The sequence below is a fragment of the Myxocyprinus asiaticus genome, chromosome 29 (assembly GCF_019703515.2).
Source record: "Myxocyprinus asiaticus isolate MX2 ecotype Aquarium Trade chromosome 29, UBuf_Myxa_2, whole genome shotgun sequence".
Classification (NCBI taxonomy): Eukaryota; Metazoa; Chordata; class Actinopteri; order Cypriniformes; family Catostomidae; genus Myxocyprinus; species Myxocyprinus asiaticus.
In genome coordinates, this window is record NC_059372.1 from 38,549,589 (window position 1) to 38,574,010 (window position 24,422).

At 42.7% G+C, this 24,422-nt stretch overlaps 1 protein-coding gene across 2 annotated transcripts; it reads left to right on the forward strand.

Moving 5' to 3' along the window:
* Positions 1 to 671: 671 nt before the first annotated feature.
* On the forward strand, positions 672 to 24,364 carry LOC127420041 (2-epi-5-epi-valiolone synthase). Of its 2 annotated transcripts, none has more exons than XM_051661983.1 (5): positions 672 to 866; positions 13,417 to 14,050; positions 19,790 to 20,023; positions 21,884 to 22,136; positions 24,217 to 24,364. In XM_051661983.1, the coding sequence occupies exons 1-5, from the start codon at positions 730 to 732 to the stop codon at positions 24,315 to 24,317; spliced, it is 1,359 nt and encodes a 452-aa protein (XP_051517943.1). In that variant the 5' UTR covers positions 672 to 729; the 3' UTR covers positions 24,318 to 24,364. The 2 variants fall into 2 exon arrangements, with proteins under 2 accessions (XP_051517943.1, XP_051517945.1); XM_051661985.1 differs by having other exon boundaries at positions 704 to 870.
* The last annotated feature ends 58 nt before the right edge of the window (positions 24,365 to 24,422 follow it).

Below are 24,422 nucleotides of genomic sequence, written 5' to 3' on the forward strand. Positions count from 1 at the left end.
ATGTGGCTAACACTTGCACAGTACTCTATGTGTGCTAGTGTCACCGGTCCTATTTGAGCTGCTCCGAGCAGGATTCAAACTGGCGACCCCTGGCATGGGAGTCGGACGTGCTAGCAAGGAGGTTGTAAAAGCCATGCCTGCTAAGTCTTGGTTGCTAGTGCATCTCTTAAGGCCAGGAGAGTGAGGTTTACACACTGCACAGCTATCACATACCAGCTGGCTACCATTACACTAGAACCACACTTTACGTAAGAATACATACAAGTACATGTGATCAAGCTGCATAATCATTACTTATTACATTTATTGTCCAGAATAATCTGCAAAGTGGACTTGATAGCCAAAAGAGACTATTGTTCCAGTAGCCTTTTCTACTTCATTACTTTCTTTTTTTACATTGAGGATAAAATTGCACGAAAAATTACACTGTCAGGTAATGATGAGGTTTAGTAAGAAATAAACTAAAACTTCTCAAGATTTTTCACAATGGTGCAGACTTGTTTGGCATTTGAAACACATCCCTATATCCCTTTACACAGTGAAAACCCATTCAACACATATATTTCCATTGTTTACCCATACAAATCTATTAATGTATATTCTTGGTAACAGACCTATTTATAGTTTCCCTACAGTTCCACCCTCCTCTGACATCTCAGCAGGGTCTTTAGATACTCTCAAACACAAAGCAAGTAGACAAGTAAACAACTTTTACATTTGAACTTAATCATGTCTCACACCGAAGAAATCAGTGACGGAATCAGTGATCATGTGACTAAATTCAGATTAGTGCAGTCAGATTGCACATGGAGGAGTCAGACTGCAGATTGTGTAGATGTGGAGGGACAGCTGTCAGATGCCAAACTGTGAGTATGTACTCATTAAAATTACCATAAACTAACTTATCACTCCATACTTACTGATGGTTTATTGTATGTCTCAACTAATTATTTGAAAATTATAATTTTTTTTAATTATTATTGTGATTATATTATTATCAATGTTAAAAATTAAAAGAAATACATTAGCACTACTTACAATGTGAAGTTTATCTTTGTTTTGTTTTTTCAAAGTTAAAGTTGTAATTACATCTTTTGTGAAGAGTTTGCTTCATGTTGAAATGCTTTTCTATTTTAAGAATCGACCTTACAGCATGAAACCATGAGGTCAAGTTTACGGCATGTGCGTATGTTTGTTTTGGGTGGGTGGGGGAAAGCTTCTTAGGAGAGTAGTTGAAGTATATGCCCACCTTAAATTTACTGCACAGCTTATCTTCAAAATGCAGATTTGCAGATGTTTTGGTCTCACTGCCTTTTTCAAGGTCTTTGCTTTGGAGAAAAGCTTATACCATGGTACTATGATATAGGAGATACCGGGGCTAGTTGTCACACTTTTACTCCAGTGAATATTTATCAGGATATGTTTATTTTAAGAATTAATAATTATCTGTATAGGCACATAACTCAAAGTCTTGAACACAAGAAAAGCTACTGAACATTCCACTCTTGTCCAGGATGGTGGAAAACGTATACAGTTCATTTAACACATGTTGAACCAATAGCGGGAAATGTTGTCACACTATATCAAAGTCACTTTCAAGGCAAGTCAGTCCACTGGGCAGCCATCTTGGAAAAGCTCCCGGACAGCTATTTTCTGTGAATAAATGTGGCACACAAGTACAGCTCCTATTTACTTGAATAGGGAAAGACAAAAATCTGCAAAACGGTTGGTCAAGATTATGATTTAAGAACATATTTTAAATCAGTAGTAAAATTTGACAACAATGGTATCATAAATTGCGCTTCTCTCTAGTTCAGATAAAGCACAAAAAACCCCCACAATTTTTCAGGCTGGTCCAGCTAATGTGCATGCAAGTTCTCGGGTTGATTGACAGGGGATGTCTGTATCTACAGTAGTTATATAAAGGCATAAAGATGATTGGCTATTTTACCTGTAAGGTGGGACTACCTTTTCTACATTTGCCATATTGGGCGTTTCAATTTCTCCCATTAATTTTAGTACAAGTGGTGCTTCTTAGGCTAAACAGTCTCTGACTATATGTAAGTTGTCAGAGTGGGAACCTTCGTATTGTGATGCAAACATCTTTTTGCTGTGAAATCTTTGCCGATTTTGATTAAGTAAAAATAACAATAATGTTTATATTATTACTGACTGTGATGAGGAGGAGGGCGGGGCTGGGCCGTAAAGACACACGGCCAGACCTGAATTGGGTTAATCAGCCGGGAGGGGGATAAAGATGAGCCGGAGGCACCAGTTCGAAAGAGAGAGACGCACGCAGCCCTGCTGCTTGTTTGTTTATATTGGTTTTAAGTTGAGTTTGACATTAAAACTTTATGTTTATTGTTCAGCCGGTTTCAGCCTCCTCCTTGCCCATTCTCATACTGTCACAGTGGTAACGAAACCCAGGAAGATGGGATGCGCTGTCGCGGAGTCCTCGCTGATTCCGTCCACCAAAGGAGCAGCCGTGGCCATCTGCCTGGGGAGAGAGGGGTCACTGCCGGCTGCTGAGAGCCGGAGGAGCCACAGCCATCCACCGAAGAAGGGGAGGAGCGGTTCCATCCACCAGGCGCCAGAGGACTCACTGCCGTCTGTCGGGGGAGGAGTGAGCTGGCATCCGCCAGGAAGGGGAGGGAAGTGCGTCATGCCGGGGGTTTCCCCGATCTGAGTCGGGTGATGGAGGAGTGTGACGAGGAGGAGGGCCGGGCTGGGCCATGAAGACACACTGCTGGCCCTGAATCGGGATAATCAGCCGGGAGGGGGATAAAGATGAGGCGGAGGCGCCAGTTCGAGAGAGATGCACGCAGCCACGCTGCATGTTTGTTTATGTTGGTTTTAAGTTGAGTTTATTTTTACTGTTCAGCCGGTTCCCGCCGCCTCCTTGCCCATCCTTATACTGTTACACTGATATTTCAAAATGAGTATTTGCTAAATTGAAGCAGCTTGTGCTTTTACATTACGCTGAATTGCGTGTATCAAATATGATACAACAGGCTTTTAAGGTACAGTATATATCTCAGTCACCAAGTTACCTTACATTACCAACATGAGCTTTGAAAATGCTGACATAATTTTTATGATATAAAGTGTGAACTGATATTTATATGTATTTTTATATATGTAGCCTAGTGTCATTATAAAGATCTAATTATTTTACATTACAAGCTATTATGATGTCATATTTAACCTCCTGAGGCCTAGCAAAATAATTAATAAATTACAATTTAGCTTTTTTTAAATGAAAAACAAACAAAACATTTTTATCTATACTTTTCAGTATTGAATGTATTAGAAAAGTATTAGAAAGTAAATTTATATTCCAAATTTCTCTTGCTTCATCCGCCATCTTAGATTTATTTTTCCGCCAAGCCAGAGAGAATTTAGCAGAGACAGGCCACTTCTATTAAAATTAATGAGAAATTGGAATGCCCAACGGCAGCCAAAAGTCAGCGGCTCCTGCCTTACAGGTAAAAGAGCCAATCACCTCTTAGATACAGACATCGCCTGTCAATCAACTTGAGAACTTGCATGCACATTAGCTATACAAGCTGGGAACATTTTGGTTTTTACTGAAATCTGAGGTAAAGAAGCATAATTTATGACACCAATTTCATCAGATTTTACTGCTGATTTGAAATATGTTCTTTGATCATAATCTTGACCAACCGTTTTGGAGATTTTGGTCTTTCCCCATTCAAGTAGATAGGAACTACTCTTTCATGACTGAAAATAGCTTCCCGGGAGTGTTCCAAACATGACCGACAGTGGACTGACTTGCTTGAAAGACTTTGGCCGAGCTCATCATGGTGCATTCTGGGATCTCCTACATGGGGAAGTATACATATGAAGCTACCTTAAAATTTGTCCAAAATGAGGTATCTTATGAGGCAGCATACTTAATATACCTACGTTTTAGCATTTACGCTAAAACGTAGGTACAACAGCATTCACGTTGGGAATGCGCCTATGATGTCTTAAAAATGCTGCCTCTGGAGGAAGCTCAGTAGGTTTTTGAACAGATCCATAGTGTTTGATGCATAAAAAACATGATAATTGTTTTTTGAAAAGAAAATATTTTATTTTTATTTGATTTGATGTGCTAAATTGTAATGTCATGCATTTCCATAGAAAATAAATTAATTTAATTTTAAATTAATTTTAAAAGCTCACCAAGAGACAAAAACGTGACAAGATGTGTGTTTTCCATGATTTTTACTGTTTCACATAATCAATTTGATAACTTGATCTGTACATCTAACACTGTAAGTACTGGGATTTTATTAGTCACTGGATAAATAAATGGATAAGAATTTTTTTTCCAGAAGTACTGATTGGTCTCATGGTAAAGTATTCGCTTCCAGTACAAGAAGTTCCAGTGAGAAGTTCTAATTTGCCCTAAAAATACTTTTCATTTAAATAAAAGAAGAGTGCATCTGTACGTCAATGGATGTACATAATGAGTAGGGGGACACATCTGTTTGCATCTTGCTTTGCGATGTAACTTGAAATGAATGCGAGCTGCACAGCAGCAGAGCATGTAGAGTGCGCATCTGGATGCGCAAAGAACATTGCCGCCCGGTGTCACTCAACTCCCCTGACAAGCCGCAACAAGCACAAATCATAACATTAAAAATATCAAATTTCAGCTCTGGATCACCACTTATTGTACACAAGCATCTCCGTCCTGTCACATGGGCCACAGCCACTCCCCCACAGGCTTAAGCGAATATGAGGAGGCAAGCTTTCCAGTGCAACTAGCACAGACAGAGGGGAGCTGGCGCAGTTTGAGTTCACACAATTCAAGATCACAACAATGTCCAGCACGAGGACAGAAATGCAGGAACTGTTTAAAAAAAACACTTTGCAAAAGTGTGCCGGTCAGCCCCTACTACCCAAACCTCACAGAAAAGACCCCCTTCTGCCTATAATGACTACACTGAGATCAGACACGTATCAGTTGGTCAGGTTGCATTCAGGACATGTACTGTGCTGTTAGGTGAGGTGAGTCTTCCACTCTTAATGGATACGTGTGCCACTGCATCCCAGCTCAGTGCCAGCACTTATCACAAATTTTTCTCACAGCTGCCATTGCAACAGCCCTCCACGTCTCTCTGCAGCTACGACACTGCCAAAATTACTGTGGTAGGTGTTCTATGGGTCCCAGTGCACTATGGATCTAAACACCTGCCATCATTTCCTTTCTACATAACCAAGCGGAGAGCCAACCTCCTGGGCCTTGATCTTTTCATAGGCCTGGGGTTCACACTATGGGATGACAAGGGCTCTGACATCCACCATAATACCTCCTCCTGGCAACAGTGAAGGGTTCTGTTTGATGAACCGGGCTGCCTCACAGCTTTTGCTCACAGGCCTCTGGTGGACCCTGAGGTATCACCGGTCATACAGCCTCTGCACAGGATTCCCCTCACCCTAAGGGATGATGTCAGTACTGAGCTCCAAACACTGCTAAACATGGGGGTCATTGAGCCAGTCAATGCATCCCCCTGAATTTCTAATCTGGTAATCACCAAGAAAAAGTTGTGTAGACTTGTGCTCTGTGAACAAGGTGGTCTACGGATCGACGGTCTTCACAAATCTGGACAAGGCTTCCTGCAGGTGCCACTCCACCCCTCCAGTAGAGACCTCACAACGTTTGTCACACATACTGGAGTGTTTAGGACACCCGCATGCCATTTGGCCTTAGCTCTGCCCCCAGCTGCTTTGAAAAAATGATGGTCACCATCTTGACTGGTATTCCGGGGGTTGCAATTTTCCTGTTTGACATAGTAGTCCATACCTTAGATGCCCAGACCCTGATGAGTGTCTCCACATGGTGGCCAGGGCTCTCATGAAGAACAACCTTACACTAAATGGAGAGAAATGCACATTTGCAGCCTCAGCTATTGATTTTGTGGAGTTTCGTCTCACATCCACGGGCATCGACCCTCTTCAGTCACACATTGAGGCTATCCACCAAATCTCGGAACCCACCTCAGCCTCCCAGGTGGCCTCGTTCTTGGGCATGATAGCCTACTACCTTTGTTTTCTGCCCCAGCACTCCCAGACCACGGCACCTCTTTGCCAGTTACTAAAGAAAGAGGAGCCGTGGAACTGGATTGCAGTGTGCTTCGAGGCTGTCTGAACGTTGAAGTCTCAGCTAACTACTCCACCTGTCCTCGGCCACTTTGATCCAGACAGTCCGACTATTGTCACCTGTGATGCCTCAGCACAGACAGCGGGAGCGGTCCTGTCACAAGAGCAGGATGGTGTGGAAAGACCCATAGCATTCGCCTCCAGGGCTCTGAACGCCACAGAACAGCGCTATTCTGTGGGTGAACGTGAAGCTCCCGCCTGAGTCTTGGCCTCTGAGAGATGGTATCTCTACCTCTATGGATGGCGTTTCACCCTCTGCATGGACCATCAGGCTCTGACCATGCTCCTGTCAGCCACCGGCTCAGGGCACAAACCCCTGTACCTGCACAGATGGGGCAAGCGCCTGTGGCAGTACGATTATGAGCTCAAATTCAAACCAGGGAGAGACAATGTGGTCGCTGATCTCCTATACATATTAGAGGACTTCAGATTGTTGAATCTTTGTGACAACTGCGCTAAAAACAATATAGATGCAGCACAAAGAATGAAACAGAGCGCAGGTGTCTCAACATGCGTTTTTTTAACTTGATATGGTGTTTCAAATATGCCTGTCCTGCACGAGACACTGAAGAAAAAGCGAGACGCAGTGTAAATGTCAAAGACATTCATCCAGTATGTGTTTACATTGGAAAACAATGGGGAAACAGAACAGACATGCGCAAAAACACATTTGGGGTGAACGACCCATAACTTGTCAGTTCGCGCGTGTCTGTGAGTGAGAGCGTGTGCACGAAACAAGTTTGGTAAGCCTGTTTATTTTCATACTCATATTCATACAAACACTAACCCGACCTGAATTTTTAAACCCGAACCTGGCCCAAATTCACAGCCACGGAGTTCCTCACCATCAGCGCTTTCTAGTGGTCATCTACGACCTCTATTCTATATGGCCTGAGATAGTTCCAGCTGGGACTGTCACAACACAAGACATCACAAAAATACTGGATGATCTTTTTGCTCGCTGGGGCATGCCTCTGGGCATTACCACTGACAACGGGCCCCAGTTCCCTATCTGTCACTCACTCGACGTTGGTGTTGATGTAGTGACACTAGGGGTCACTCTTGGGAGCCCGAGACACCTCTGGTCTTTGATAAAAGGCCAATGAAAATTGGCGAGTGGTATTTGCATGCCACTCCCCCGAACATACGGGTATAAAAGGAGCTGGTATGCAACCACTCATTCAGATTTTCTCTTCGGAGCCGAACGGTCATGCTCGCTGAGCTGAATACTACTGTTCATTCACCTGCTGGATCTGACGGCGCATTTCAGCGGCTTCTCCCTCCTCTGCACTGGTGCACTGCAGAGAATGCCCCTGGGCGCTTCGGCAGAAAAACTAGAGAGTATATTTTCTGAAAGAGCATTTTCCCCTCTAAAAGAGTATATATTTCTCTAAAAGAGCGCACACACGGAACGTCTTTTTAAAGATGCGTCTTTTTAAAGATGCTTTTCCGATTGTGTGTTATTCCTGGTTGTGCTCGTTATCTCTCGCCTTCTAACGGTCACGATCACTGTCTTTCGTGTCTGGGCACTGCTCACGCGGAGACAGCGTTCGTGGATGGTCACGTTCTCATTGCGAGAATATGTCCATGGCAACGTTGTGGTCGCGGCTCGCCTTCGTAAGAAAGCGAGCCACCCCAGAGGCTCCCGCCTCGGTCCTTTTACCCACGGGTTTGAGGCCAGCGCGGCTAGCACTGGGGGCGATTTGGGGACCCCAATGGGACCGCCTCCGCCGGGTATCCCCCCGCGGACCTCCCATTCCCCAGCACGCTCGTCTGCCCCGATCGGGCTTCCGGGTGAGTCTGCCGGCTCATCTCACGGCGAGTTCGACCTCTTATTCGGAGCCTGCGAAAGTGATGAGCTCTCGAGCGCAGCATCGGAGAGTGGGCTCGTCAAGTCGGAAGCCTCAGCTGGGCTCCTCCCTTCGGGGTCGATCGCCCAGTCACAGGCTGATGCGGAGATGACAACATGCCTTACCGGACAGCCGCAAGCGGCGGTTAGAGTGGATTTCACCGCTCTTCCCTGAACCCTCGTGGCTCGGTGATTGGTTCCTGGGCTCGCGGCGCTGCTCAAAGCCACACCCCGCCCCGTTCCTTTCTTCCCGGAAGTGCATGAAGAGCTGACAAGGTCGCGGGAGGCACTTTTTACTGCCCGGTCCCGATCTTTTCAGCTTCCCCGCTCTCACTACCCTCGATGGTGGGGCGGCCAAGGGTTATTCGGCAATCCCCCGGTGGATAAAGGCGCTCGTGGTGCACCTATGCCCGCAGAGCACCGCCACCTGGCGCGGGTGCCCAAAGCCCCCGTCCAAGGCCTGTAGGTTTACGTCGTCTCTGACGGTCAAAGCCTACGGTGCCGCTGGACAAGCCGCCTCCGCCCTGCACACCATGGCTCTCCTGCAAATCCACCAAGGCGCTAAAGGAACTGCACGAGGGTAGTTCCACCCCGGGATTGATGCAGGAACCGAGCTCGGCGACCGACCTCACTCTCCGAGCAACGGAGGTCATGGCGCGGTCTCTCGGGCGGACGATGGCCACACTAGTGGTCCAGGAGCGCCACCTTTGGCTCAACCTGGTCGATATGGGTGAGGCCGACAGGACACGATTCCTTGCTGCCCCCATTTCCCAGGCGGGCCTATTCGGCGACACCGTCGAGGACTTTGCCCAGCAGTTCTCGATGGTAGAGCAGTAGATGGATGCTAGCCGGCTTATCCTGCCCCGGCGCAGCTCAAAATTCCGCACCCCATCTACTCATCGCCAAGGGCGTCCCCCTGCGGTGACTGCACCGGCTCCGCCGCAGCCTGCCCCTTCGGCCTGGCCCCGGCGTGGAGCCCACCGCAGGAAGCAGACGCCACCTGTCTCGCGGCCACCCAGAACCCGTGAAAGGCTTCAAAGCACCCTTGAGACGGGTGACCCAGGGACAACGAAACCCGCTGCTCTGGAGCTGGAAAGCAGATCTTCATCTTTTTGTTACCTTTTGCATTTAATTGCGCTGCATGCCCAAGTGGCTGCAGTACTCAAGAGCTCAGCAAGAGTGGTTTCCTTGTTCCCTGGGTCACATATCCGGTGTGTACGGCTGGCATCACGACCACCGTCCACCACTCCATTTGGCAGGTTGGCACTCCAGCGGCGGTCTCCCGCCCTGAGCGCCCAGCTGTGGCACAAATCCGCCCCCGATGTGACAGTCTCCACGGGTCACGAGGACAGGCCTCTTCCTCCCCCATCCCAGGCTGTTCCAGGGGTGGTCACAAGGAGCCAGGTAAGTGCTTCGATGTCCTCGGACTCAGCACGGCCACGATGTGGTGTGGCACCTCGAGCTCCGCCCCGCCGCGAGGCCCCACCTGCCGGTACATCCGATGACGTTGTCCCTTTGGTCCCCCTTGCGCGGAACTTGGACACATGGCTTGCGCTTTCCAGTCCGTCACGAGGGCTGGTCCGGACCGTCCGACTCGGCTGCGCGATTCACTTCACCAGGCATCCGCCCAGGTGCAGCGGTGTCCACTTCACCTTGGTGAAAGACGGAAACGCTGCTACCTTGCATGGAGATCGCTACCCTCCTACGGAAGGACGCGATAGAACCTGTCCCTCCAGCCGAGATGAAGAAGGGGTTTTACAGTCCCTACTTCATTGTACCGGAAAAAGGCAGTGGGTTGCGGCCAATCTTGGACCTGCGAGTACTGAACCGGGCCTTACACAGACTCCCGTTCAAGATGCTGATGCAAAGACGCATTCTAGCGAGCGTCCGGCATCAAGATTGGTTCGCGGCGGTAGACCTGAAGGATGCGTACTTTCACGTCTCGATCCTTCCTCGACACAGACCCTTCCTGCGGTTCGCGTTCGAGGGTCAGGCGTATCAGTACAAAGTCCTCCCTTTCGGCCTGTCCCTGTCTCCTCGCTTCTTTACAAAGATCGCAGAGGCTGCCCTTGCCCCGTTAAGGGAGGTGGGCATTCACATTCTCAACTATCTCAACAACTGGCTAATCTTAGCTCACTCTCAAGATGTATTATGCGCACACAGGGACCTGGTGCTCTCACACCTCAGCCGACTAGGGCTTTGGGTCAGCTGGGAAAAGAGCAAGCTCCTCCCAGTTCAGAGCATCTCTTTTCTCGGTTTGGAGTTGGACTCAGTCTCCTTGACGGCGCACCTTACGAACGAGCGCACCCAGTCGGTGCTGACACCATAACTATGGCATGTCTCGCCCAAAACATGCCACCCCCGGTAGGGCTACAAGCCCATTCTACCCGTGGTGTAGCGGCTTCTTGGGCCCTGGCCAGAGGTGCCTCTCTAACAGACATTTGCAGAGCAGCGGGCTGGGCAACACCCAACACCTTTGCAAGGTTCTACAACCTCCGGGTGGAACCGGTTTCCCAGGTAGTGGCACGCAACACAAGCGGATAAGCCCGGGATAGCCGGCCGGGTGTATCGCTTGCACATAGCGCCTTCCACCTCCTTTTGAGCTGAAGACGTGCGCTGTTAATTCCCAGTAGTGTTCACAAAAGTTGTTTCCTGGTTGACTTCCTCCGAGCCCTGTGGCAGTCGAGTTTTTGGAGAGACTCGCTGCCGGCCCAGTACACGCGCTAACTAAGAGCCCGGTTCTGGGGTAGGTGCTCCGCATGTGGCGGTTCCCTGTAAGGCTAACCCCATGTGATCTATATCTTCCACTAGTTCGTTTCCCTATTGGCAAACTGCATCTTCCATGGGCAGAGCCCCTCACTCTCCATGTTGTAGTAACTCCTCCCCCATTGGGCAGGATCTACCTTGAAGGCTCTCCACATTGTTGGAAAGACCATGTGATGTATTCTTCTACTTAAATATCCCCCCCTCTCTTGGGGCGAGGTGTGGTCTCCGCGGTGTCCTCCCCTTGGGAGGGACACCCCCCAACTAGACCTGGCGGCCCAGTCAGATAATCCCCCTTCTTTTTTAGGGAGTGGAAAAAGAGAAGGGGAAAGAGGCCACGACTGCGTTAAGCCTGTCTCTATCTCTGGGTAGTCGACTTGTCCCCAAAAAGGGCCGTTCGACACTCATAACTGTGTTGGGAGGTTACGTGTCGACCTGGTGTGCTGGCTATGCGGCACACAGCAGGTCTGCCCACCACACACCGCCAGTTCACGTAACACAGTTCAGCCTTGTGGCGTTTTGTATAGGGACCCCTAGTGTCACTACATCGACACCAACGTCGAGTAATTGACAGATAGGGAACGTCATGGTTACTGGTGTAACCTCCGTTCCCTGATGGAGGGAACGAGACGTTGGTCCCTCCTGCCACAACGCTGAACTACCCGCTGAAATGACTGGACCTTATATCGGCTCCTCAGCGTAAAACCTGAATGAGTGGTTGCATACCAGCTCCTTTTATACCCGTATGTTCGGGGGAGTGGCATGCAAATACCACTCGCCAATTTTCATTGGCCTTTTATCAAAGACCAGAGGTGTCTCGGGCTCCCAAGAGTGACCCCTAGTGTCACTACATCGACACCAACGTCTCGTTCCCTCCATCAGGGAACGGAGGTTACACCAGTAACCATGACGTTCACCTCTGTAGACTTCTCCACCTTCCTTAGCAATAGCGGAATTAAGCATATCCTTGATGCACTCTATCACCCCCAGGCAAATGGTGGAGTGGAGAGGTTCAGTCAGAGCCTTAAGAATTTGGCATTTGAGCGCATCTGGTCCAGGGGTACTCATTTCAAATGGCACTCATTCAATCTTTGATGCACTACAGGGCTAGCAAGCACACCACAACCCAGGCCTCTCCTGCGTTGCTCATGCTCGGACGGGAGATGGACTTGCCACTGGACAGAATCAGGACACAGGACTCACCATCACCAGCAGCAGGGAGCACCCAGGCAGCAGCCAAAGCTGCAGAAACCAAGGGCGAATGAAGGACAATTTTAACAAGAGGCACAAGGTCAAGGACACTAATATCCCAGTACTGGACTGCGTTCAGGTCCGAAGACTGGTATACTTTCCTGCAGAAAGAACAGATTCCTCTTGACTCAACCAGATGCCCACGGGCAACAGAACCCATTGGAGGAACTGCTCAGACCACAGCCCCTCCCCTCCTTGAGCTAGTACGGCCATGGCTATGCAGGGCACATCAAGGTTCCCCTCTCAGACAGCCCCTACAACAACCAGCACCTAACCTGCAACCACCTCCGCCAGCTTTTGGGTCTCAACCTCTTCACCCACCACTTGACGATAACCAAGATAGCCAAGAGGTGCCGCAGCCTGTGGCACTTGGGGGTCGACCAGTCCGGGCAAGGGCTCATCCTGCATATCTGAAGGATTTTATTACAGACTTTCATGTATACGTTTTTTAGCATTTCTGTAACTTTTAGGTTTAGCTCATGCACGTTCTTTAAGTTCTTTTGGGGGGGGGGGAATGTTATATACTCATGTTTAATGCTGTAACCTGGTTTGCCTTGTTGGGGAGTGTATGCATGCGTTGTGAGAGTGTATGGCACAGAGAAAATAAACAGGTCATCCGTGCGAGCATTCGTGTTGATCTAAACTTTGTTAATAGACTAAATTTTTCCTACACAACAGAGGACAATGACCTTTAAAGCCTGGTGTATAAAATATGATACCAAAAAAAAAAAAAAACAAAAAAAAACATATATGTTTTTTATTTTTTATTTGTTTATAGGTTCAAAAAACAGATGAGAAATTTCTGACTATTTTATATGTCAGGCTTTATAGGGTAAATAAATGTATTATAGGCCTTTAATGGATTTTCCACAATATTTAAATCTTAAAACAATTATGAAACAGAACAATTCACAAAACAGTAAACTGTGAAAGGTAACATAGAAAATATAAAAGCATTGTTTTGACCAAACAGCAAATCTAATGAATTGTATAAAATAACTTCTGAAATTACAAACTGTGTTGACCTGTGTATGTCAGCGTGGTTTTATTGTGTTGTCTTGTTCAAGGGGCGGTTCTATGCACCGCATATAGCTACAGTTACAGTCTTACAGTTTGTGGGCAAATCCAAAATACTACGGTCTATTGACTCATGAGGTCATGAGCCTTTTTGTTAATAATTATTCATAATAATTTTAGTTGGTAAATGTTTTGTTGTGTTCTTTATATACCATGGTATTTACAAGGTACTCTAATTCACTTAAAATAATACCATGCATTACCATGTCCAGAGAAAATGGTTTTACCTTTGGTATCATGTCCAAAAAACACTTTTTGTGTATTTGGTATTGATATGTATGGTGATATATAATTTTGCCCCACAGTTATGAGTCTTCCACAGAACATGGAGTTTCCTGGACAGTGGTCAGCCCTATTGTCTTCACTTACCGAGTCATTCAATGTGAGAGGCTACTGGATGCAAGCAATAACACCTTACTGTTTGGCCATATCTCCAACCCTACAGAGCTTTACACCCTTAAGAACAACGATAAAATGATGAAGCGATTCATTGTAATCGACGAGACTGTTAACAATCTTTACGGCTCACAGGTTGCAGCATACTTTGAAGCACAAAAGGTGATGTACAAGATCCTACCCTTGCCCACAACAGAGGAGAACAAGTCCATGATATTTGTGACAAGAATCTTGGAGGAGGTCCATAAGTTCGGTATTGACCGCCGAACAGAGCCCATCATCGCTATTGGTGGCGGCGTATGCTTGGACATCGTGGGTCTGGCGGCATCGCTCTATCGGAGACGCACTCCGTACATTCGCATCCCTACCACTTTGTTGGCATACATTGATGCCAGTGTAGGGGCAAAGAACGGAGTTAATTTTGCAAACTGTAAAAATAAGCTAGGGTCGTACATACCACCAGTGGCAACGTTCCTGGACAAAACTTTCCTGTGGACTCTACCACGCCGCCATATTTCTAATGGAATGGCCGAGATGTTGAAGGTATACCTACTGCATGGATGAGAGTACAATATTAGTCAGTTTCTCAAAATAAATATAGTACACTTCATCTCCACCACAAAAATGATTGCCAACACTGCACAAGTTGTAAGTATGACTTCAAGGAAAAATGCTATTCTACAATATTTTTTATTAAATTTAAAAGTATAGTTCACCCAGAAATGAAAGTTCTGTCATAATGTACTCACAATATATCAATGTTTTGAATCACAATACACTAAGAACACTTAGCCAAACTGTACATTTCCCTTCGAAGACAATCACCCTCTACTGCAAGAGCTTCAGAGGGCTGTCAGGTGATAATGGTGACTCAGAAGTGATAATTTTAAGTAATTTGTCTTGTAAATTCAGTTTGGAACGGCCCTACAGCATGGATTGTGCCCCCTTCGAAGTGCCCTGCACAGGCATCATCAATGCTTTTGAGAACACAGACATAAGCACTGAGCTGGTGTAGGGGAAGAGTGCATTCTTGTTCTCGGTTCTAGGGTCAATGGATATTCAGGGCTTATGCTGCCTTCAAATGCTATCGGAATTATCATAATTGCGAGTTTCCCACTCAGAAGTTGCACATGAAAGACCCCTCAAGTCGTAATTATGACTAAAAAGTTTCCCAATTTCGAGGAGACGTAAACTTTCAACATGGCGGAGGAGAATACGTTTTCTGTAGTGAATGACAGGTTTTATTCATTTTTCTAAATACAGCTAATTGTTAGTGCTTGCCATTTCTGTCATATTCGTTCTTGCATATCAGCAACCATTTTATGCATGTTGTTCATTTTTACACCGTGAAAATATCTTGTATTTTACCAAAATTCCATTCCACCCAGACCTTTGTGAATACATATGGGTCCATCCTTTGATGAAATATTGGAGTATAACACACTTTAAAATTAATGTAAAAAATGTTACATCTGTGGAGTGTCGTTTATATAGTATATCTTTTAAAATATTACTAAACTAAAACTAAAAACTTCCACAAACTTTTCTTTCTGCCATTAACCCTAACCCTTATTTTAACGTTCAAAGATCAGAAGTTGCATGCTTTTAACACTATACTTAAAAATGTGGTTTAAAAAAACATCATTTTTGTCATTTTTGCCACCATTTTGCATTCCGTACTTCGACACACATTCTGGACAATTGACAGTTTAGAAGCCTATTATTGATTCGTCAGATGTTTTAAGTTAGTTTAGAATATAGCAGCCTGTAAATAGGCAAAAATAGGTGATTATGAAATTAGTGTTGATCCATCCATCCATCTTCAATAGCCGCTTGTCCTATGTAGGGTCATGGGTAGTGCTGGAGCCTATCCCAGCTGTCTCGGGCTGAAGGCAGGGAATCACCCTAGACAGGTGGCCAGCCCATCACAAGGCTAACACACGCAGACATTCACACTCTCAATCACACCTATGGGCAATTTAGAGACTCCAGTTCACTTAACCTGCATGTTTTTGGACTGTGGGAGAAACTGGAGCACCCAGAGGAAACCCACACGAACATGGGGAGAACATGGAAACTCCACACAGAAATGCCCTGGGTGAGCCGGGACTCAAACCGGGGACCTTCTTGCTGTGAGTCGACAGTGCTACCCAGTGCTTGTAACTTTAAGTTTGTAAATTCTGTATATACTGCATTATTCTTTGTTTTCAGGGTTGTATATTTAAATATTTGTTACACACTGCATCTGGATGAACCAAAAACTGACCAAGACAGATGTTTTGACCATTCACACACAGCCTCTATCGTGAGTTGTGAGCGCCCTTCTTGTATGCATACACATACAGTACGCATGAGTGCCTGAAAAGCAGCCACAAACATGACAGTGCATGATTGCGTTTGTATTTGGTATTATACTTTAGAAAGTCTAGTATCATTATAGGAAAAGTTCACCCAAAAATTACAATTCTCTCATCATTTACTCACCCTTATGCCATCCCAGATGTGTATGAGTTTCTTTCTTGAGCAGTATGCAAATGAAGATTTTTAGAAGAATATATCAGTTCTGTTGGTCCATACAATGCAAGTGAATGGATTCCAAAATTTTTAAGCTGAAATGGATTACTTTTATGCTGCCTTTATTTGCTTTTTGGAGCGTCCAAACTTTGGCACCCATTCACTTGCATTGTGAGGACCTACAGAGCTGATGTATTCTTATAAAAATCTTAATTTGTGTTCAGCTAATAAAGAAAGTCATACACATCTGGGATGGCATGAGGGTGAGTAAATAATGAGAGAATTTTCATTTTTGGGTGAACTATCCCTTTAACTTATTGTACATACAGGTGCATCTCAATAAATTAGAATGTCGTGGAAAAGTTCATTTATTTCAGTAATTCAACTCAAATTGTGAAACTCGTGTATTAAATAAATTCAATGCACACATACTGAAGTAGTTTAAGTCTTTGGTTCTTTTAATTGTGATGATTTTGGCTCACATTTAACAATAACCCACCAATTCACTATCTCATAAAATTAGAATATGGTGACATGCCAATCAGCTAATTAACTCAAAACACCTGCAAAGATTTCCTGAGCCTTCAAAATGGTCTCTCAGTTTGGTTCACTAGGCTACACAATCATGGGGAAGACTGCTGATCTGACAGTTGTCCAGAAGACAATCATTGACACCCTTCACAAGGAGGGTAAGCCACAAACATTCATTGCCAAAGAAGCTGGCTGTTCACAGAGTGCTGTATCCAAGCATGTTAACAGAAAGTTGAGTGGAAGGAAAAAGTGTGGAAGAAAAAGATGCACAACCAACCGAGAGAACCGCAGCCTTATGAGGATTGTCAAGCAAAATCGATTCAAGAATTTGGGTGAACTTCACAAGGAATGGACTGAGGCTGGGGTCAAGGCATCAAGAGCCACCACACACAGACGTGTCAAGGAATTTGGCTACAGTTGTCGTATTCCTCTTGTTAAGCCACTCCTGAACCACAGACAACATCAGAGGCATCTTACCTGGGCTAAGGAGAAGAAGAACTGGACTGTTGCCCAGTGGTCCAAAGTCCTCTTTTCAGATGAGAGCAAGTTTTGTATTTAATTTGGAAACCAAGGTCCTAGAGTCTGGAGGAAGGGTGGAGAAGCTCATATCCCAATTTGCTTGAAGTCCAGTGTTAAGTTTCCACAGTCTGTGATGATTTGGGGTGCAATGTCATCTGCTGGTGTTGGTCCATTGTGTTTTTTGAAAACCAAAGTCACTGCACCCATTTACCAAGAAATTCTGGAGCACTTCATGCTTCCTTCTGCTGACCAGCTTTTTAAAGATGCTGATTTCATTTTCCAGCAGGATTTGGCACCTGCCCACACTGCCAAAAGCACCAAAAGTTGGTTAAATGACCATGGTGTTGGTGTGCTTGACTGGCCAGCAAACTCACCAGACCTGAACCCCATAGAGAATCTATGGGGTATTGTCAAGAGGAAAATGAGAAACAAGAGACCAAAAAATGCAGATGAGCTGAAGGCCACTGTCAAAGAAACCTGGGCTTCCATGCCACCTCAGCAGTGCCACAAACTGATCACCTCCATGCCACGCCGAATTGAGGCAGTAATTAAAGCAAAAGGAGCCCCTACCAAGTATTGAGTACATATACAGTAAATGAACATACTTTACAGAAGGCCAACAATTCACTAAAAATGTTTTTTTTTATTGGTCTTATGATGTATTCTAATTTTTTGAGACAGTGAATTGGTGGGTTTTTGTTAAATGTGAGCCAAAATCATCACAATTAAAAGAACCAAAGACTTAAACTACTTCAGTCTGTGTGCATTGAATTTATTTAATACACGAGTTTCACAATTTGAGTTGAATTACTGAAATAAATGAACTTTTCCACGACATTCTAATTTATTGAGATGCACCTGTATGTGTATATTAGTAGGCTTGGGATTGATGCCTTTTTCACGCTTTGAAGATTTTTCCGATGAATACCAATATTGATATATATCGGGATGTTTTTCCATATATATAAACTAGGCTGCTCGTTGCACAGTTGTCTTTATCTTTCTCAACACAACTTCGGTAAAGTGTGAGCATCAGGGTAAATTAAAGGAACTCAGACATGTCTATTGGATGACAATTAAATTAGACACAATTCATCATTATCAAAAGAAAAAGATTATTTACTCTAACAATCACTGTTGTGAACATGCATCTTTCATAGAGCCTACACAATGTATTTTCAGTTACAAGGATGTCATTTTCTGGTTTGACAGCTTGAATGAAACACCTGTTCAATGCTACATACAGAGAAATTGCATAATAAACATCACTATTTGTAATCGTTCAGTTTGCGCATCTACAACAGTTCATTCTTGAAGAAGTACAAAAACCTTTGTACCTTTGGACTGCCATCTGCTGCACCGCATCAGCTCATCCTCTGTGTGTGTGTGTGTGTGTGTGTGTGTGTGTGTGTGTGTGTGTGTGTGAGTGACCACAACTGGCTTCATTAAATGTTATATCACCCTCTTGTGGTCTCCCAATGCTATTACGCCAGACTGTTAAACATAGGCCAACTGAGTGAGTTGGAAAGCATGCAAATTAGGCTTCTAAATAAAATAATATATTGATGCTTCAAAAATATATAGATACAATTTGTCGATCAATTATTGATATATTGATATTTTATGACATCTCTATATATTAGCCTACTTAATATTGAAATATATTTATATTTAGTATCAATCTGATACTGAAGCACTAGTACTTTTGACATCACTACAAGATGATAAAAGCATTCAGGACTTTACTGAAAACATACGGGGCTTAAGCCCCGAAGCCTAACCCTAGTACTGCTGCTGTCTGTGGAAACTGTGGGGGAAGATGGGGACTGATAAATAGATAGATAGATAGATAGATAGATAGAACAAAGGCTGCTTTGGTTCAAGTCTCAAGGCTGAAACTAATAGGAGTTTAGAACAAAGACTGCTCTCAAAAGGATCATGGAAGTAGTCCATGCGACTCATGCATCATATTTTAAATGTTCTGAAGGCATACGTTATTTTTTTGTTTAGAAACAACCAGACATTGACGAGTCTTTTTTCATTTAAAATGTTGATGTCCGTTGCACACAGTGGCTCTGAATATTCTTTAAAAATTATCTTATATGTTCTGCATAAGAAAGTCATGCGGGTTTGGAATGACATGAGGGCAACTCAGTTATGACAGATTTTTTTTTTGTTTTTTTTGGGTGAACTATTCATTTAATTAGTCAAGTTAATTTACAAGGTGTTCAATGCCTTTGGAAATTATTCAGACTTCACCTTTACATATATATATATATATATATATATATATATATATATATATATATATATATATATATATATTTTTTTTTCTTTTTTTTTTTTTTCTTTTGGTCAGTCAATAACACCTCAACAGTAAAGTAAAAAACACAATTTATGATCCATGTTAATCATCTAAGAATTAGGGTGAAATTGAGTTGAGTTCCAGTAGCTCAAATGATAGAGTACTGTCACAGTCATTGATTCGAGTCACATGGAACACACATACATACTGATTAAATGTTTACCTTGAATGGACATTAATCAACTTAAAAAAATAAATAAAATAAAGTAAGCTATTTTGTATTTTGTTTTTATTTTGTCATTGACAGCAAAAAAATGTCAGTCCTTTAAAAAAAAAAGTGCTGTTTAAGGGAGAGATCTGAATATATTGCCTAATTTAGGTCTTGTTTCACCAATGCTAATGATCTCCTACAGATGGCGCTGATGAAACACAAAGGACTGTTTGAACTTTTGGAGAAGGAGGGCAGATATTTGTTGGACACCAGTTTTCAAACCACAGAAGGAACCAAAGCGCATACAGATGCCGCCAGTGTGTCCACCAGACTGGCTATAGAAACCATGCTGGAGGAACTTGCCCCAAACCTGTGGGAAGATGACCTGGACAGGCTGGTGGACTTTGGCCATATCATCAGTCCAGAGCTTGAAATGGTTCTAAGATTAGGACTTTTCTGTGTTTAAAGGTGCACTCAGAAGTTTTTTGAAGTATGTCGAAGTCTGTCTTACACTGACATCTAGTGGCCTGGATTTTGCATCATTCAAACAGCAGTTTTCATTTACTGATGCCATTGTAAAGATTCACTATGCACAGTCAACCAGGACTAATTTAATGAATGAATGAAAGTGTTCAGTAACAGCACAGTTACTAAGATTAAGCGAGTAGTATTCAGGTGGTCATGTGACTCTAACATGGCTGCCCCCATGAAGCGCCCCTGCTCCATGTAGAATAAAAGAGCTTTTATAAGGTTACTGATATGACTGAACTCTTCATCTCATGAGTGATCATGATTTTATACATATGTTTCAAAATTACTATTAATTTCTTTAGAGGTAAAACTTTTTAAATGAGGAAAAAAATTACTGAGTGCACCTTTAATATAACTTCAGCTCTACTGCCAGCATTTGTGTCATTGTTGTCGATTACCACAAGAAATCAAAAATATTTTTTTACATTAATGCACTTTCAACAGAAATCAATGGGGCAAGTCATTGCACCAGAATAAATGTTAAATTACACTTCCAAACCTTGTTTTTGCAAAGTAATATACAATATTTCAACTCCTGTCATGACCATGTAAAGTCAGTAACCCAGTTATTTCAGCATAATTCACGGAAGTATACCAGAAAGGGACTGTTTACACAGAAAAATCAACCACAGGAATGAAGTCGGTAATAACCAGAAGTTAATCCAACCAGAAGTTAATAAAGTAGTCTCACCGTTAACACTACTATTTAGATACATTTTTCAAAAAATATTTTGTTCGTAAGACTTAAAACCCCTTAAACTCTGTTTAACACTTAAAAAGTTTCTGTATACATAAGGCATATGAGGTATCATTTGAAAGCTTAGAATTTGAATTTATATAATTTATAACTTCTGCATTTATGTTACTTAAAATTACAAAATAAGGCCTCAACATTTGCGTTGAAAATCAGCACCCCCCTAGAGGTAATGGGGTAGAAATGTTTATATGAAAATAAAAGTCCTTCACATAGCATCTTTTGTTGCCCTAAAAGTGAAATGTGATTTCTGTAAGTCATCAAATACAAATGTCTCTTTTATGCTCCGATAACTGCTGCTATAAACACAAAATAGCTAAAAACTTTATATCTGCTTTATATCTTAGATGTCCAGAACAAAATATGCCATCCAGCAGGAAAAGCATGCTAAACAAATCATCAGAAATATATGCTGACTATTGATGATTAAATGTTTTATATCATCACAAAGGGGAGGATCTCAGCTTTCTAATGACAGATTGAAATTCTAGTCCACTCAGAGGCCGAGATATTCAATTAAATAACGAGGGTGGTGCATGAACTGAAAATTAGACTAAATGTCTATGGACGAACACATCTTTGAGGGCTAAAATGCATTAGAGCGCCACCTACGTTTCAGATCTGTATATTGTGATGCAATGTGTTAGAGAAAAAAATTCTAGTGCTTTCTGCCATCTAGTGGAATGAAATAAGACTTTTCAAAGTGAGGTAGAGTGATCAGAACCAGAATTACATGTTTACAAAGTTAGGACAATAACAAAAAAAAGATTTTTAAAAATCTTTCTGTTTATCATAAGATTATAAATACATATAGTATTATTTATGAATAATTGGTGGAATATGGAATATCTTGTTGGTAACTGACAGCAGTGAAAGATGCTGTCCGTTGACTTTCACTTGTGTTTAACCCAGATCATTTCTTAAACATTTGCACATAGTTTCTCAAAGCTGATTTTCTCCAAGTCTTGACTAACTCTGACTGGAGTTTCTGAAGCTCTTTCTTTGATACAGAAAATTCTTCCTGCACTTCTACATGGAGAGGCGGTTAACATAGACATGGCTTTCATGGTCTATGTGGCTCATGAGAGGGGTTTTCTGACAGAGGAGGAGAAAAGACGCATCATAGTCTGTATGTGGAGTCTTGAGCTTCCTGTGTGGCATTCAGACTGCACTCTGGAGCTGGTACAGAAATCCCTTACTGAACGACTCAAGCACTCCGGTGGACTTCTGAGAATGCCTCTACCAATGGGACTGGGCAAAGCAAGTATGTAGTATAGACAATGGGATTTAAAAATCTTCACTTTTTGAACTTTACTCTGTATTATTGCCCAAAAATGTCGATTAAATTAGGTGGACTGCACATTATGGAGGCCGCCATGTTGAGATCACGTGACCAAATGAATACTGCTCACTTTATTTATTCCTTTTTTTTGGACATTTATAGTTGAGGAGTAAATAGATTATGAGAAGAAATATGCCTGCCAAAAGATATTTCTGTTTCAATAGGTGTCAGTATAATGTCCAAGACCACTGTTGTACAAGGCTGTGCCGACACAATCATAGCACTTCAACATTGTGACTATTTTTCTCAAAATATTGCATTGATAGGCCTACTTTAAATTTGTGTATTGATATTTTTTATATGTGCATTCATAGGATTTTTTACAGTTTGATTTTTGAAGAAGCATGTCATCTAAATTGTAAACTAAGCCGTGGCGCTGATATATGCCAAGACAAGACAATTGTAAATTTCTGACCACATTTCTCAGGGCTTCTACTGTATGAGGTATCCTACTGGGCAAAAGTAAAGTGAACCGTGCAAAAGAGATTGAAACAATCCCACAGATTTTCAAATTTCATCATAATGTATTAAATCAGCATTTGCATGTATTAAATCGGTATTGTATTTGTAATGTGTATCGGGAGGTAGAGAACTGCACAGGCCTTTAAATGAAACCCGGACCCGTACCCGAGACCGTGTGACCCGGCCCGAATGATACCGTAAGATTATAAGCCCGAACCCGACCCAAACCCGAAATCACTCACTATCTTTATAATTTCTTCTCCTAGCAAGTACTGTTGCAATAAGCTGTTCTTATGTAAGCATATAGGCAACATTCGTAACAATATTGAAACAGTAAACATATACCGTTTTAACACGGCACAGCAGCCCCTCAGTACACAACAGCAGATGGGGGGGTGGGGGGGGGGAAGCATTATGTGCTGAAACTTTGCTTGGTGCAGAACAATCAGACACCTGCTGATTCTGTGTCATTTGAGCCATAATTGAGTCTGTGTCATGTAATGAACGATCCTCTCTGCCCATATTTGGATGACTTCCACCTCTGGTTGCAGCGATCTGAATCCTAATACGATTAGTTTAGCATTCCATGATGCTGGACAAAGTACTCTCATCGAGGAAGGCTAACGTGTTTTTAGCCAGATAGCACATCATGCTTCGTGTGGATTATCTAATGATTTATGCATATTACATTGTGTGTGGACTCATTTTAAAGATTCGTTAAGTTATAAGCGAAAATGCTGCATATACTGTAAGCAACACCTGTTTACATGTATCATATATGTCAAAGACATATACATAGCTATTACTCGCTATATTTTTGTCTGTCAGTAAAACAAACAAGCTGGTTGTATTCTACTTTTTGAGAGCTTTCTAACAACTTATGACACATGGCTATTTTATTAGTTTAATGTTTTTACCAATTACAATAATGAAGAACACTTCTGATTTTTCGGGACATTTCAAAGCACTTGTTCAGTTTTGGTCATAATGCCTACATGCATTGTAAAGTTGAGCTTCTAAGCTTTAAAATTATACCTATTTTGTGTTGGTCAAGACTGTAGTTATTCATATTTTGATAGTTATTATTTTTCTTGAGCTTAAAGGGTGCTTTACAATAAGGTTACATTTGTTAACATTATTAGTTACTGCATTAGGTATCAAGAACTTACAATGAACACTGTTTTTAACAGCATTTATTAATCTTTGTTAATATTAGTTAATAAAACTACAATTGTTCATTGTTAGTTCATGTTAGATCATAGTGCATAGTACATTAAGCTGTAAATATATAAACATTTTGATTTTAAAACTTTACATTTTAAAACTTTTATTTTAAACTATATGTTGAAATTAACATTAACCAAGATTAATAAATGCTATGAAAGTATTGTTCATTGTTAGTTCATGTTAATTAATGTTGTTAACTAACGTTAACAAATGAAACCTTATTGTAAAGTGTTACCAGTGCACCATTACGTGTTCAAAGCAAATTTTAGACACTATGAAATTTCCTGCACTTTGTCTCAATTTGCCCCTACAGGAATCTTCAATGACATAGAAGAGATCATCCTTTGCCGAGCATTCAAGAAATGGTGTGAAGAAAATAGAGCTGAGCGCTTGGACAACATCAAGGAAACATAATGCTGCCCCACTTCAATATTACACCTGACTGTAATTCTTAATAAACATCAACAAACATTTGAGAGTAAAACATCTCTGATAAAAAATAAAAATTAAAAATTAAAA

Excerpts from the sequence above, each read along its gene's own strand:
- LOC127420041 (XM_051661983.1), top strand. The coding sequence starts at position 730 with ATGTCTCACACCGAAGAAATCAGTGACGGAATCAGTGATCATGTGACT. Across the intron at positions 14,051-19,789 it reads GAATGGCCGAGATGTTGAAG|ATGGCGCTGATGAAACACAA; the intron begins GTATACCTACTG and ends GATCTCCTACAG. Across the intron at positions 20,024-21,883 it reads TCAGTCCAGAGCTTGAAATG|AAAATTCTTCCTGCACTTCT; the intron begins GTTCTAAGATTA and ends TCTTTGATACAG.